The 16,557-nt window shown below is 44.9% G+C and overlaps 1 protein-coding gene across 1 annotated transcript in view; it reads right to left on the reverse strand.

Moving 5' to 3' along the window:
* Positions 1–719: 719 nt before the first annotated feature.
* chek1 (checkpoint kinase 1) overlaps positions 720–16,557 on the reverse strand; it is a 36,437-nt gene continuing 20,599 nt past the window's right edge. The window contains exons 9-13 of the mRNA XM_046318171.1: positions 16,271–16,424; positions 15,695–15,857; positions 7,928–8,059; positions 1,217–1,318; positions 720–1,009 (exon numbers count right to left, since the gene is read on the reverse strand). Of these exons, the coding sequence (XP_046174127.1) occupies positions 914–1,009; positions 1,217–1,318; positions 7,928–8,059; positions 15,695–15,857; positions 16,271–16,424 (647 nt within the window). The 3' untranslated portion in view covers positions 720–913. The remainder of the gene's footprint in view (positions 1,010–1,216; positions 1,319–7,927; positions 8,060–15,694; positions 15,858–16,270; positions 16,425–16,557) is intronic.

The following is a 16,557-nucleotide window of genomic DNA, read 5'->3' on the forward strand; positions in this document are numbered from 1 at the left end:
ACTTAACAAACTTAACAAAAAAATAATTATACTATACTAATAGATCATTTTTCATGAATAATCTTTTGCTGTTGCATTTAACTTCCAAAAATGCTGTTATCAAGGTAATTTCCTTAGTATGTGATGTCAGAATTCAGCATGTGGGAGAAGTCGAAGCTCAGAGATGATAGACGAGTTTCCCAATAGTAATTAACAGTTGTAAGGGCATGCAAGTGTATTTTTCCAAGTCATATGCTGGTATTTACAAATATAGGAGATGGTGTGAATGCAGCCTAAGCACCTGTCTGTTCTGCATTCCAGGCTGAAATAAAGTACAGTTCTTATCACAACTTATTTTATTTGATACACAATAAGGGTTACACACCAACACGAGAGAGACAGACATTTACCGAGAAATTTCCTGAATTGATGTGATAATTAATAAAAGTACAGAAACGTTCATAACATTGTGCACCACCATCTTTTTTAGTTCTCATTTAAAACTACTAGTTTGATGGTTGTAGATATCAAATTGTCCCATTGACAACCACCCATATTAGCACACTACTTTCATTTCAAACTTGACATTTCTCTAGTGAAAGGCTACTTCTCATAATGAATCAATTCAACTAAATGCCTGTGATTAGTGATCAGTATGGTCAGTGAGGATCATTTGTTTATGGTCCCAGCTGTAGCATCTACTGCAACTACTCACACCATATGTGTTACTATCCTTGTGGGGACCTGCATTTCATTCAAAATCCTTTTCCCCTAGACCATTTTAAGCTATCCTCACAGGAACCTGGGAAATGTCCCCGCGAATAAGAATTATCCTGGTGGGGAATTTTTGGGGATTTCCGGTACGCATGAGGATAGTAAAACACACGCCTGATCTCTTCTGGTGTGTGTGTTCCATGACGTAGATGGCAACTGATCATGTGACAGGAAGTGGTATTCTCTGGGTACTGATGATATCACTTAGCTTCTGTTTGATCTTCAGGAAGAGACGCTTAAACTCCAGACCATCGCCCTGTAACACACACACACACACACACACACACACACACACACACACACACACACACACACACACACACACACACACACACACACACACACACACACACACACACACACACACACACAATAAGTATCCATGAAGTGATGCAGGATACTGCAAAGATCGGCAGATATAGTACATTCACAGTTGTATCACACACACGTCCGTATCCCCTACCTTGGATAGTCTGAAGTCCAGTAAAACTCTCTCGTCCAGCTCCATCAGATGAACCTTAAATATCAACTTATTGTTCCGTCTATCCAGAGTACTGACTGTTACCTGGGAAACAAGACACGCAACAAGGGTTAAAGATGTGTGTGACTGGTGGGATATGAACTAGGGCGGGGCCACATGTCATATACCTGGTGGGATATGAACTCGGGCGGGGCCACATGTCATATACCTGGTGGGATATGAACTAGGGCGGGGCCACATGTCATATACCTGGTGGGATATGAACTAGGGCGGGGCCACATGTCATATACCTGGTGGGATATGAACTAGGGCGGGGCCACATGTCATATACCTGGTGGGATATGAACTAGGGCGGGGCCACATGTCATATACCTGGTGGGATATGAACTAGGGCAGGGCCACATGTCATATACCTGGTGGGATATGAACTAGGGCGGGGCCACATGTCATATACCTGGTGGGATATGAACTAGGGCGGGGCCACATGTCATATACATGGTGGGATATGAACTAGGGCGGGGCCACATGTCATATACCTGGTGGGATATGAACTAGGGCGGGGCCACATGTCATATACCTGGTGGGATATGAACTCGGGCGGGGCCACATGTCATATACCTAGTGGGATATGAACTAGGGCGGGGCCACATGTCATATACCTGGTGGGATATGAACTAGGGCGGGGCCACATGTCATATACCTGGTGGGATATGAACTAGGGCGGGGCCACATGTCATATACCTGGTGGGATATGAACTCGGGCGGGGCCACATGTCATATACCTGGTGGGATATGAACTCGGGCGGGGCCACATGTCATATACCTAGTGGGATATGAACTAGGGCGGGGCCACATGTCATATACCTGGTGGGATATGAACTAGGGCGGAGCCACATGTCATACACCTAGTGGGATATGAACTAGGGCGGGGCCACATGTCATATACCTGGTGGGATATGAACTAGGGCGGAGCCACATGTCATATACCTAGTGGGATATGAACTAGGGCGGGGCCACATGTCATATACCTGGTGGGATATGAACTCGGGCGGGGCCACATGTCATATACCTAGTGGGATATGAACTAGGGCGGGGCCACATGTCATATACCTGGTGGGATATGAACTAGGGCGGGGCCACATGTCATATACCTAGTGGGATATGAACTAGGGCGGGGCCACATGTCATATACCTGGTGGGATATGAACTAGGGCGGGGCCACATGTCATATACCTGGTGGGATATGAACTCGGGCGGGGCCACATGTCATATACCTGGTGGGATATGAACTTGGGCGGGGCCACTTGGCCGACATGTCATATACCTAGTGGGATATGAACTCGGGCGGGGCCACATGTCATATACCTGGTGGGATATGAACTAGGGCGGGGCCACATGTCATATACCTGGTGGGATATGAACTAGGGCGGGGCCACATGTCATATACCTGGTGGGATATGAACTCGGGCGGGGCCACATGTCATATACCTAGTGGGATATGAACTAGGGCGGGGCCACATGTCATATACCTGGTGGGATATGAACTCGGGCAGGGCCACATGTCATATACCTAGTGGGATATGAACTCGGGCGGGGCCACTTGGCCGACATGTCATTTAACATGCAACCAGAAAATGGTGGAATGATTTCTGCATAATGCATCTTTAAATCACTGTCACAACATTTAGAATAATTTAGCTAGTTATTCTGCCTATTTAATGGAATCATGCGAAAGCACATTAGGAAATATGTTTTCATTTATGGTAGACACTCGGGAAAACTAAGTCAGGTCAGTTAAGGGACAATCTCTTCCTTCAAAGACTCTTACTGACGGTTGCGGCTGCTTCGTGTGATGTTTTGTTGTCTCTACCTTCTTGCCCTTCATTCTGTTGTCTGTGCCCAATAATGCTTGTACCATGTGGTGTTGTTACCATGTTGTTGTCATGTGGTGTTGTTACCATGTTGTTGTCATGTGGTGTTGTTACCATGTTGTTGTCATGTGGTGTTGTTACCATGTTGTTGTCATGTGGTGTTGTTACCATGTTGTTGTCATGTGGTGTTGTTACCATGTTGTTGTCATGTGGTGTTGTTACCATGTGGTTGTCATGTGGTGTTGTTACCATGTTGTTGTCATGTGGTGTTGTTACCATGTTGTTGTCATGTGGTTGTTACATGTTGTTGTCATGTTGTTTGTTACCATGTTGTTGTCATGTGGTGTTGTTACCATGTTGTTGTCATGTGGTGTTGTTACCATGTTGTTGTCATGTGGTGTTGTTACCATGTTGTTGTCATGTGGTGTTGCTACCATGTTGTTGTCATGTTGTGTTGCTACCATTTTGTTGTCATGTTGTCATATTGTGTTGCTACCATGTTGTTGTCATGTGGTGCTACCATGTTGTTGTCATGTGGTGTTGTTACCATGTTGTTGTCATGTTGTGTTGTTACCATGTTGTTGTCATATGGTGTTGCTACCATGTTGTTGCTACCATGCCTGTGCCATTAAACCCCTTCAACTCATCCAGAACGCCGCAGCCCGTCTGGTGTTCAACCTTCCCAAGTTCTCTCACGTCACCCTGCTCCTCCGTTCTCTCCACTGGCTTCCAGTTGAAGCTCGCATCCGCTACAAGACCATGGTGCTTGCCTACGGAGCTGTGAGGGGAACGGCACCTCAGTACCTCCAGGCTCTGATCAGGCCCTACACCCAAACAAGGGCACTGCGTTCATCCACCTCTGGCCTGCTCGCCTCCCTACCACTGAGGAAGTACAGCTCCCGCTCAGCCCAGTCAAAACTGTTCGCTGCTCTGGCCCCCCAATGGTGGAACAAACTCCCTCACGACGCCAGGACAGCGGAGTCAATCACCACCTTCCGGAGACACCTGAAACCCCACCTCTTTAAGGAATACCTAGGATAGGATAAGTAATCCCTCTCACCCCTCCCCCCCCTTAAGTTTTAGATGCACTATTGTAAAGTGACTGTTCCACTGGATGTCATAAGGTGAATGCACCAATTTGTAAGTCGCTCTGGATAAGAGCGTCTGCTAAATGACTTAAATGTAAATGTAAATGTCATGTGGTGTTACTACCATGTTGTTGTCATGTGGTGTTGTTACCATGTTGTTGTCATGTGGTGTTGTTACCATGTTGTTGTCATGTTGTGTTGTTACCATGTTGTTGTCATGTTGTGTTGCTACCATGTTGTTGTCATGTGGTGTTGTTACCATGTTGTTGTCATGTTGTGCTGCTACCATGTTGTTGTCATGTTGTGTTGCTACCATGCCGTGTTGTCATGTGGTGATGCCTTACTTTGTTGTGGTGTCTAGCTGGTTGTGTTTGTGGTTGTGTTCCACTGGATGTCATAAGGTGAATGCACCAATTTGTAAGTCGCTCTGGATAAGAGCGTCTGCTAAATGACTTAAATGTAAATGTAATGTAAATGTGTTTTGTCCTATATTTTTAATCCCAGCTCCAGCAAGAAGCCATTTGGTAGGCCGTCATTGTAAATAAGAATTTGTTCTTAACCGACTTGCCTAGTTAAATAAAGATGAAATCAAATTTAAAAAACAAGCTTTGCGTACAATGTTGAATTGCCCTCACTGCTGCTCGATCAGCCTACTTTTCAGACCTGATTGAGAATAAAAAAAACAAACCAAAAAATGTATTTTTGACAGTCTCAACGCTAACTTAAAAGTAGCATTACCCAAGTGAGGATGTCCTTCACTTCAGCAGTGATGAATTCATGAACTTCTTTGACAAAAAGATCATGATCATTAGAAAGCAAATTACAGACTCCGCTTTGAATCTGCGTATTTCTCCAAAACTCAGTTGTCCTGATTCAGCACAGAACTGCCAGGACCTAGAATCAATGGTGACACTCAAGATTTTTTATCCAGTATTTTGACACATTCACAAAAATAGTCACGGCCTCTAAATCTTGCAGCTGCCTACTGGACCCTATTCCAACTAAACTACTGAAAGAGCTACTTCCTGTGCTTGGCCTTCCTATGTTGAACATAGGGAGGACCCCATTCAGTCGACTGGTCAATTGTTTAGGCTGTTGGTCGACCGAGATATCTTCAGTCGAGCAGTCGCGTAAAGAAAATACAAAATAATTCATGGGGCACAAAACACTTATCTGTTTCAGTGGACTAATCCACTGTGGGGTGCCACTGATTCAGTGAACATCAAGCCTCATGCAACGGCAAAATGTCAGACATAGCAATTTCACAGATGCAGATGTTTTTAATATTTGCTATGCTGTAAAAGGCGTCACATGTTTTTCTTCATTAAAACAGCCTGGTATTACTTAGTGTTTACACTGTTCCAAACGGGGGAAAAAAACATGTCGTAATCTACCACCACCTGTTTGCACATACGCTGCGCTTGCTCATGTAACTTCCTTTTTCTTGATCTCCAATTTGTAAGTCGCTCTGGATAAGAGCGTCTGCTAAATGACTTAAATGTAATGTAATGTAATCTCCTAATTGTTATTACAATTATGATGATCATTAAAATAATTTATAATGTCGTTATCATTAGTAGGTTCTGTATAGTAGCCCTGTATAACCACCATGTCATTATCATTAACAAATCTCACTCAACGTCAACAAAACAAAGGAGATGATCGTGGTCTTCAGGAAACAGCTGAAGGAGCACCCCCCTATCCACATCGATGGGACAGAAGTGGAGAGGGTGGAAAGTTAAAGTTCCTCTGCGTTCACATCACGGACAAACTGAAATGGTCAGTGTGGTGAAGGCGGCAAACAGCTTCTATCTCAAGGCCATCAGACTGTTAAACAGCTTCCATCTCAAGGCCATCAGACTGTTAAACAGCTTCTATCTCAAGGCCATCAGACTGTTAAACAGCTTCCATCTCAAGGCCATCAGACTGTTAAACAGCTTCTATCTCAAGGCCATCAGACTGTTAAACAGCTTCTATCTCAAGGCCATCAGACTGTTAAACAGCTTCTATCTCAAGGCCATCAGACTGTTAAACAGCTTCCATCTCAAGGCCATCAGACTGTTAAACAGCTTCCGTCTCAAGGCCATCAGACTGTTAAACAGCTTCCATCTCAAGGCCATCAGACTGTTAAACAGCTTCCATCTCAAGGCCATCAGACTGTTAAACAGCTTCTATCTCAAGGCCATCAGACTGTTAAACAGCTTCTATCTCAAGGCCATCAGACTGTTAAACAGCTTCTATCTCAAGGCCATCAGACTGTTAAACAGCTTCTATCTCAAGGCCATCAGACTGTTAAACAGCTTCTATCTCAAGGCCATCAGACTGGTCAACAGCTTCTATCTCAAGGCCATCAGACTGGTCAACAGCTTCTATCTCAAGGCCATCAGACTGTTAAACAGCTTCTATCTCAAGGCCATCAGACTGGTCAACAGCTTCTATCTCAAGGCCATCGGGCTGGTCAACAGCTTCCGTCTCCAGGCCATCGGACTGGTCAACAGCTTCTGTCTCCAGGCCATCGGACTGGTCAAGGCCAGGCCATCACTGGTCACAGCTGTCTCAAGGCCATCGGACTGGTCAACAGCTTCTGTCTCAAGGCCATCGGACTGGTCAACAGCTTCTGTCACAAGGCCATCGGACTGGTCAACAGCTTCTGTCTCAAGGCCATCGGACTGGTCAACAGCTTCTATCTCAAGGCCATCGGACTGGTCAACAGCTTCTATCTCAAGGCCATCAGACTGTTAAACAGCTTCCATCTCAAGGCCATCAGACTGGTCAACAGCTTCTATCTCAAGGCCATCAGACTGTTAAACAGCTTCCATCTCAAGGCCATCAGACTGGTCAACAGCTTCTATCTCAAGGCCATCAGACTGGTCAACAGCTTCTATCTCAAGGCCATCGGACTGGTCAACAGCTTCTATCTCAAGGCCATCGGACTGGTCAACAGCTTCTGTCTCAAGGCCATCGGACTGGTCAACAGCTTCTATCTCAAGGCTATCAGACTGTTAAACAGCCATCACCAACACCGTGGCTTCTGCCTACATACTGACTCGAATCATTGGCCACTTTAATAAATGGATCACTAGTCACTTTAATAAATGTTTACATATCTTGCATTACTCATCTCACATGTATATACTTTATACCATCTATTGCATCATGCCTATGCTGCTCTGTCATTGCTCATCCATTATATTCTTATTCATTTACTTGTTTGTGTGTATTAGGTAGTTGATGTGGAATTGTTAGCTTTCATGTCAGATATTGCTGGACAGTCAGAACTGCAGTTGTAACCCATATTACCGGCTCTACATTTATTTTTCTTTCTATTGCAAATTGGCACTGCAGTTGGATGCATCTCCATTGGCGGGCCGCATTTTACATTCATTAAACCAACATTTTAGCAGTTTATAAAGAATGTCTTCACAGGGTTAGATACAGATGTTTCAAAAGTAGCTAGAATCAATATAGGCTGCATCCCTAAAATATTTTCTGGTGCTTTGAACTCTTATTGTTCTCATAACTTCTGTGAACTGGGAGCACCAATGAGCTACCAACAAAATGTTTTAATTTATAGCTGTGCTGAGTCAGAAATAACTAGTATTTGGTGCAGGTGTATTTGAAAGTGGGTGAGTACCTGGTTGGTGCAGGTGTCTTTAAAAAGGTGTGTGGGTGTACCTGATGTGTAATGTAAAAATGGTGGTTGCAGGTATGTCTGAAGGGGTGTGTGTGTGTACCTGGTTGGTGCAGGTGTGTTTGAAGGTGTGGCCCAGGTCGATACAGGTGTCCCTCAGAGCGGAGCAGGAAGCTGAAGAGTCCAGAGTCGTAAAGAACCTCGTCATCCTCCGAACCATCCGCTGCCACGGGGTCTACACACACACACGAGCAAGAGACAAGGAGATATGTTTAAAACCAGCAATAATACCTGAACATAAAAACACACAAATTATTTCATGTCAAGTCCCATATTAGGTATTACAGACAGGTTGAAAATGTCAGTGAGAACACTTTCCAGGTGGTCCGCTTTGAGTGCTGGTAATCTGTCTGACCCTGCGGCTTTCTGAATGTTGGCCTGTTTAAAAAGGTCTTGCTCACATCGGCTACAGAGACCGTGATCACATAGTCATCCGGGACAGCTGGTGCGCTCATGCATGCTTCAGTGTTTCTTGCTTAAAAGCAAGCATAAAAAGGCATTTAACTCATTTAACTCAGAATCCATTGATTACAGGCAACATTTGCACCGAGCTAAAGACTTGAAATGCAGCTTTCAAGGAGCGGGACACAAATCCAGAAGCTAATAAGAATTCCCGCTATGCCATCAGACGAACCATCAAACAGGCAAAGCATCAAATACAGGACTAAGATTGAATTGTACTTCACCGGCTCCGACGCTCATCGGATGTGGCAGGGCTTGCCAACTATTAGGGACAACAAAGGGAAACCCAACCGCGAGCTGCCCAGTGACGAGAGCCTACCAGACGAGCGAAGTTAGTTTCATGCTCGCTTTGAGGCAAGCAACAGTGAAGCATGCACGGGAGCACCAGCTGTTCCGGATGACTGTGATAACGCTATCGGCAGCCGATGTGTGCAAGACCTTTAAACAGGTTAACATTCACAAGGATGTGGGGCCGGAACTTCCGGCGCCGACAGAGATGGCCGCCTCACTTCGCGTTCCTAGGAAACTATGCAGTTTTTTGGTTTTGTTATTTCTTACATTGGTACCCCAGGTCATCTTAGGTTTCATTACATACAGTCGAGAAGAACTACTGAACAGCGTCAACTCACCATCAGTACGACCAAGAATATGACTTTCGCGAAGCGGATCCGGTGTTCTGCCTTTCACCCAGGACAACGGAATGGATCCCAGCCGGCGACCCAAAAAAACGACTTTGTAAAAGGGGGAAACGGAGCGGTCTTCTGGTCAGACTCCGGAGACGGGCACACTACGTGATCCAAGATGGCATAGCAGTCGAACGTCTTGTCGTGTCCCTTGTATATAATTTTTTACATATTTTTCTTCGCATATCTTTTAAAACATTTTGTTAAACCTCAACTTCTAAATACTCTCCTGCAACCCGCCTCACCCAATGGAGCTATTTTCTTCTAAAGTATTTATATCTACTTTGGATCCGGAACCCCTCAACTGAAGCTAGCCAGCTAGCTATTAGCTAGCTACCAGCTATCAGTCAGCAAACCATTGCTAGCGGTCTTCAGCTAACCGTTTGGTCATCAGCTAACCTTTAGCTCGGAAAGCTCTCGCCAGTTCGAACAACGCGACTCTAACCAGTGCATAACGGACCTATTATTTTTTATCCCCGGATTCCCACCAGATTCCCACAGGAAACGGAACATTTTCAGCTGGATCACAACTAGCTATCTAGCTAACCGGATGATTACTCCAGAGCTCCTGTGCTACCACTTAGCTTGAAGCTAATTCGGCCTGCTAACTGCTAGCTTGTTTAGCCCCGGTCCACTAACTGCTACCTTGTTTAGCCCCGGCCTACTAACTGTTAGCTTGTTAGCACAGGCCTGCTAACCGTCTGAATCGCCGCGTCCCAAACACTCACTGGACCCATATTTACTTTCTATCTCTTTTTGATTTTTAATTTGTTTATACCTTCCGGTAACCTGCCTCACCCAATGTGATACGGAATCGCCATTATTTTTAATTTTTAGAACACACTCAAGAACCTCCAGAAGCTAACCAGCTAACTAGCTACAAGCTATTGCTAACTGCTAACTGATTTTTAACCTGGATAACACTCGCCAGTGCAGCTTCTCTGCCCCATCCACCGCTGCCCCGCTGGACACTGATCACTTGGCTACATACTATATTATATTTCTATTCCGCAACAAAGCCTCCTTCACTCACGCCGCCAAACTTACCCTAGTAAAACTGACTATCCTACCGATCCTCGACTACGGCGATGTCATCTACAAAATAGCTTCCAACACTCTACTCAGCAAACTGGATGCAGTTTATCACAGTGCCATCAGTTGTCACTAAAGCACCTTATACCACCCACCACTGCAACTTGTACGCTCTAGTCGGCTGGCCCTCGCATATTCATCGCCAGACCCACTGGCTCCAGGTCATCTACAAGTCCATGCTAGGTAAAGCTCCGCCTTATCTCAGTTCACTGGTCACGATGCCAACACCCATCCGTAGCACGCGCTCCAGCAGGTGTATCTCACTGATCATCCCTAAAGCCAACATCTCATTTGGCCGCCTTTCGTTCCAGTTCTCTGCTGCCTGTGACTGGAACGAATTGCAAAAATTGCTGAAGTTGGAGACTTTTATCTCCCTCACCAACTTCAAACATCTGCTATCTGAGCAGCTAACCGATCACTGCAGCTGTACATAGTCTATCGGTAAATAGCCCACCCATTTTTACCCTACCTACCTCATCCCCATACTGTTTTTATTTATTTACTTTTCTGCTCTTTTGCACACCAATATCTCTACCTGTACATGACCATCTGATCATTTATCACTCCAGTGTTAATCTGGAAAATTTTAATTATTCGCCTACCTCATGCCTTTTGCACACAATGTATATAGACTCCCCCTTTTTTCCTACTGTGTTATTGACTTGTTAATTGTTTACTCCATGTGTAACTCTGTGTTGTCTGCTCACACTGCTATGCTTTATCTTGGCCAGGTCGCAGTTGCAAATGAGAACTTGTTCTCAACTAGCCTACCTGGTTAAATAAAGGTGAAAAAATATATTAAATAAATCGTGCACCACTCCCTAGCATTCTTCTCGCCAATGTCCAGTCTCTTGACAACAAGGTTGATGAAATCCGAGCAAGGGTAGCATTCCAGAGGGACATCAGAGACGTTCTTTGCTTCACGAAAACATGGCTCACTGGAGAGACGCTATCGGAGTCGGTGCAGCCAACTGGTTTCTCCACGCATCGCGCAGACAGAAACAAACATCTTTCTGGTAAGAAGAGGTGCAGGGGCGTATGCTTCATGGTTAACGTGACGTGGGGTGATCATAACAACATACAGGTACTCAAGTCCTTCTGTTCACCTGATTTAGAATTCCTCACATTCAAATGTCGACCGCATTATCTACCAAGGGAATTCTCTTCGATTATAATCACAGCCGTATATATTCCCCCCCAAGCAGACACATCGATGGCTCTGAACAAACCTTATTTGACTCTTTGCAAACTGGAATCCATTTATCCGGAGGCTGCATTCATTGTAGCTGGGGATTTTAACAAGGCTGATCTGAAAACAAGACTCCCTAAATTTTATCAGCATATCGATTGCGCATCCAGGGCTGGAAAAACCTTGGATCACTGCTATTCTAACTTCCGCGACGCATATAAGGCCCTGCCCCACCCTCCTTTCAGAAAAGCTGACCACAACTCCATTTTGTTGATCCCTGCCTACAGACAGAAACTAAAACAAGAAGCTCACACGCTGAGGTCTGTTCAACGCTGGTCCGACCAATCTGATTCCACACTCAAAGACTGCTTCCATCACGTGGACTGGGATATGTTTCGTATTGCGTCAGACAACAACATTGACGAATACGCTGATTCGGTGAGCGAGTTCATTAGAACGTGCGTTGAATATGTCGTTCCCATAGCAACGACTAAAACATTCCCAAACCAGAAACCGTGGATTGATGGCAGCATTCGCGTGAATCTGAAAGCGCGAACCACTGCTTTTGATAAGGGCAAGGTGACCGGAAACATGACCGAATACAAACAGTGTAACTATTCCCTCCGCAAGGCAATCAAACAAGCTAAGCGTCAGTATAGAGACAAAGTAGAATCTCAATTCAACGGCTCAGACACAAGAGGTATGTGGCAGGGTCTACAGTCAATCACGGATTACAAAAAGAAAACCAGCCCAGTCACGGACCAGGATGTCTTGCTCCCAGGCAGACTAAATAACTTTTTTGCCCGCTTTGAGGACAATACAGTGCCACTGACACGGCCCGCAACTAAAACATGCGGTCTCTCCTTCACTGCAGCCGACGTGAGGAAAACATTTAAACGTGTCAACCCTGGGTCTCGACCTCGCCCTGTGCAATTGGGTACTGGACTTCCTGACGGGCCGCCCCCAGGTGGTGAGGGTAGGCAACAACATCGCCACCCCGCTGATTCTCAACACTGGGGCCCCACAAGGGTGCGTTCTGAGCCCTCTCCTGTACTCCCTGTACACCCACGACTGCATGGCCACGCACGCCTCCAACTCAATCATCAAGTTTGCGGACGACACAACAGTGGTAGGCTTGATTACCAACAACGACGACACGGCCTACAGGGAGGAGGTGAGGGCCCTCGGAGTGTGGTGTCAGGAAAATAACCTCACACTCAACGTCAACAAAACTAAGGAGATGATTGTGGACTTCAGGAAACAGCAGAGGGAACACCCCCTATCCACATCGATGGAACAGTAGTGGAGAGGGTAGCTAGTTTTAAGTTCCTCGGCATACACATCACAGACAAACTGAATTGGTCCACTCACACTGACAGCGTCATGAAGAAGGCGCAGCAGCGCCTATTCAACCTCAGGAGGCTGAAGAAATTCGGCTTGTCACCAAAAGCACTCACAAACTTCTACAGATGCACAATCGAGAGCATCCTGGCGGGCTGTATCACCGCCTGGTACGGCAACTGCTCCGCCCTCAACCGTAAGGCTCTCCAGAGGGTAGTGAGGACTGCACAACGCATCACCGGGGGCAAACTACCTGCCCTCCAGGACACCTACACCACCCGTTGTTACAGGAAGGCCATAAAGATCATCAAGGACATCAACCACCCGAACCACTGCCTGTTCACCCCGCTATCATCCAGAAGGCGAGGTCAGTACAGGTGCATCAAAGCTGGGACCGAGAGACTGAAAAACAGCTATCTCAAGGCCATCAGACTGTTAAACAGCCACCACTAACACTGAGTGGCTGCTGCCAACACACTGTCATTGACACTGACCCAACTCCAGCCATTTTAATAATGGGAATTGATGGGAAATGATGTAAATATATCACTAGCCACTTTAAACAATGCTACCTTATATAATGTTACTTACCCTACATTATTCATCTCATATGCATATGTATATACTGTACTCTACATCATCGACTGCATCCTTATGTAACACATGTATCACTAGCCACTTTAACTATGCCACTTTGTTTACTTTGTCTACACACTCATCTCATATGTATATACTGTACTCGATACCATCTACTGTATGCTGCTCTGTACCATCACTCATTCATATATCCTTATGTACATGTTCCTTATCCCCTTACACTGTGTATAAGACAGTAGTTTTGGAATTGTTAGTTAGATTACTTGTTGGTTATCACTGCATTGTCGGAACTAGAAGCACAAGCATTTCGCTACACTCGCATTAACATCTGCTAACCATGTGTATGTGACAAATAAAATTTGATTTGATTTGATGATTTGATTTGATCTTGGACTACAGGAAAAGGGCCGAACACGCCCCCATTCACATCGATGGGACTGAAGTGGAGCGGGTCGAGAGTTTCAAGTTCCTCGGTGTCCACATCACCAACAAACTATCATGTTCCAAACAAACCAAGACAGTCATGAAGAGGCCACGACAAAACCTTTTCCCTCCTCGGGAGACTGCAAAGATTTGGCATGGGTCCCCAGATCCTCAAAACGTTCTACAGCTGCACCATCGAGAGCATCCCAACCATTTGCATCACCGCCTGGTATGGCAACTGCTCTGCATACAGAGGGTAGCGCATACAGCCCAGTAGATCACTGTGGCCAAGCTTCCTGACATCTAGGACCTATATACTAGGCGGTGTCAGAGGAAGGCCCCAAAAATTGTCAAAAGACTCCAGTCACCCAAGTCACAGCCTGTTCTCTCTGCTATCAAAGAGCACCAAGTCCGGTTCCAAAAGGCTCCTTAACTTCTTTGGGACAGGGGCAGTATTTTCACGTCCGGATTAAAAGCATGTCCAAAGTAAACAGCCTGCTACTCAGACACAGAAGATAAGATATCTACAAATAATATGAATTTGGATAGAAAACACTGAAGTTTCTAAAACTTATTTGGCAGGCGAAACCCCTGAGGACAAAGCGTTCAGAATTTTGTTTTTGTTTTGAGGTCACTCTTTTCAATAGGTCTTCATTGGGAATCCAGATTTCTAATCGACTTTCCTGCAGTTCCTATCGCTTCCACTGGATGTCAACAGTCTTTAGAAATTGGAGAAAAGGCTTTTCCTTTGAGAAATGAAGTAACACTGTTCAGAATGAGGCTCGAGGGAAGTGTACTCTTTGTTAGAGTATGACCTGATGACCTGAAATGACCTGTATGACCTGAAAGCTCCACTATGTTTTCCTCCGGTATTGAAGGCAGTACATCCCGTCTTCAATTTTATTGATCATTTATAATATAATATAATAATATATGCCATTTAGCAGACGCTTTTATCCAAAGCGACTTACAGTCATGTGTTATTAACGTAAAAAAATACCTAAAGATGTATTACAAAAGTAATTTGAAATGTTTGAACAATGCTTACAGGTAACTTTTGAGATATTTTGTAGTCAAGTTGGAACTGGTGTTTTTCTGCATCAAACGCGCCAAATAAATGGACATTTTGGATATATCGACAGAATTAATCTAACAAAAGGACCATTTGTGATGTTTATGGGACATATTGGAGTGCCAACAGAAGAAGCTCGTCAAAGGTACGGCATGTTTTATATTTTATTTCTGCGTTTTGTGTCGCATCTGCAGGGTTGAAATATGCTTCTCTTTGTTTACTGGTGCTATCCTCAGATAATAGCATCGTTTGCTTGGGTGCTATCCTCAGATAATAGCATCGTTTGCTTGGGTGCTATCCTGAGATAATAGCATCGTTTGCTTTCGCCGTAAAGCATTTTTGAAATCTGACACATTGGCTGGATTCACAACAAGTGTAGCTTTAATTTGGTGTATTGAATGTGTGATTTCATCAAAGTTACATTTTGAATTTGGCGTTCTGCATTTTCACTGGATGTTGGCCAGGTGGGACGCTACCATCCCACATATCCCAGAGAGGTTAACAGCTTCTACCCCCAAGTGATAAGACTACTGAACAACGAAACTAATTAAATTAAATAAAACGATCAACCGGACTATTTACATTGAAACCCCCCCTTTGTTTTTACACTGCTGCTACTCGCTGTTTATTATCTATGCAGTCACTTTACCCCTACCTAAACAAAAAAACTCTATATAGCCTCATTATTTGATTTTTTTTAAAATACTTTAGTTTATTTGGTAAATATTTTCTTAACTATTTCTAGAACTGCATTGTTGGTTAAGGGCTTGTAAGTATTTCAAGGTCTACCTACACTTGTCGGTGACAAACAAAATTTGATTTGATCCTCTCAATCAGTATACGTCGTAAGACATTTTGACAGAAGTATCTAAATTCAATGTTCTCGAATATAAAAAGGACCAAAGTTCAGTATACCGTGCAACACTAGTGTGTACGTATACAGTGTGGTACCTGGCTGGCTCCAGGCGTGCCCAGTAGTTGACTCCCCAGCAGCATGTTGTCTGGTCTGGCCGGCTGAGAGAAGCTGACCTGGTCTTGCACTCCGACACACACACTTCCCTCCCACACACCGAGCGCTGGGTCTGGCTGGGAGCTGGAGAACTGCACCCTATCACTACACACACACACACACACACACACACACACACACACACACACACACACACACACACACACACACACACACACACACACACACACACACACACACACACACACACACACACACACACACACACACACACACACACACACACACACACTTAATCCGCTGCTCCCAACTCCCGAGACACCCTCGGAGAGTGGGGTCACAGCCAGGGTCTGCCACTATCAACGGCGATAAATTAGGGTTAAGTGTCTTGCTCAAGAGCACATCGGCAAATTCTACATTGTTTGCTCTGGGATTCGAACTAGCAACTGTTCAGTGACTGGCCCAATGCACTAGGTTTCCTGCCGCCCGTAGCAACTTTAGACACAAACACCACTAGACACACACACACAAATAATAACAGTTATAAAAGAACCCACCTGTTGTTCCTGTGTAGTAGTAGTCTGTCAGAGAGTAGTAGTTTGTTGTGAGAGGCTAAGGGTGTGAAGGTCTGACTGAACCATGGGTCGGTCTTGAGATCAGAGATAGACAGCCTCTCTTCTGGCAAGGCCTGGAGTAGTTTAGATAGGAGGCCTAAACCCACATCAATAAATAAAAGTATATATATAAAACCGTGGAGTTTAGACGTACATGTATCGGTTCTATCTATTGGTGTGTGTGTCACGCACTCAAATTTTGGGTCAATTAGAAATGTCCTTGTGTTTGA

The sequence above is a fragment of the Oncorhynchus gorbuscha genome, linkage group LG20, assembly GCF_021184085.1.
Source record: "Oncorhynchus gorbuscha isolate QuinsamMale2020 ecotype Even-year linkage group LG20, OgorEven_v1.0, whole genome shotgun sequence".
NCBI lineage: Eukaryota > Metazoa > Chordata > Actinopteri > Salmoniformes > Salmonidae > Oncorhynchus > Oncorhynchus gorbuscha.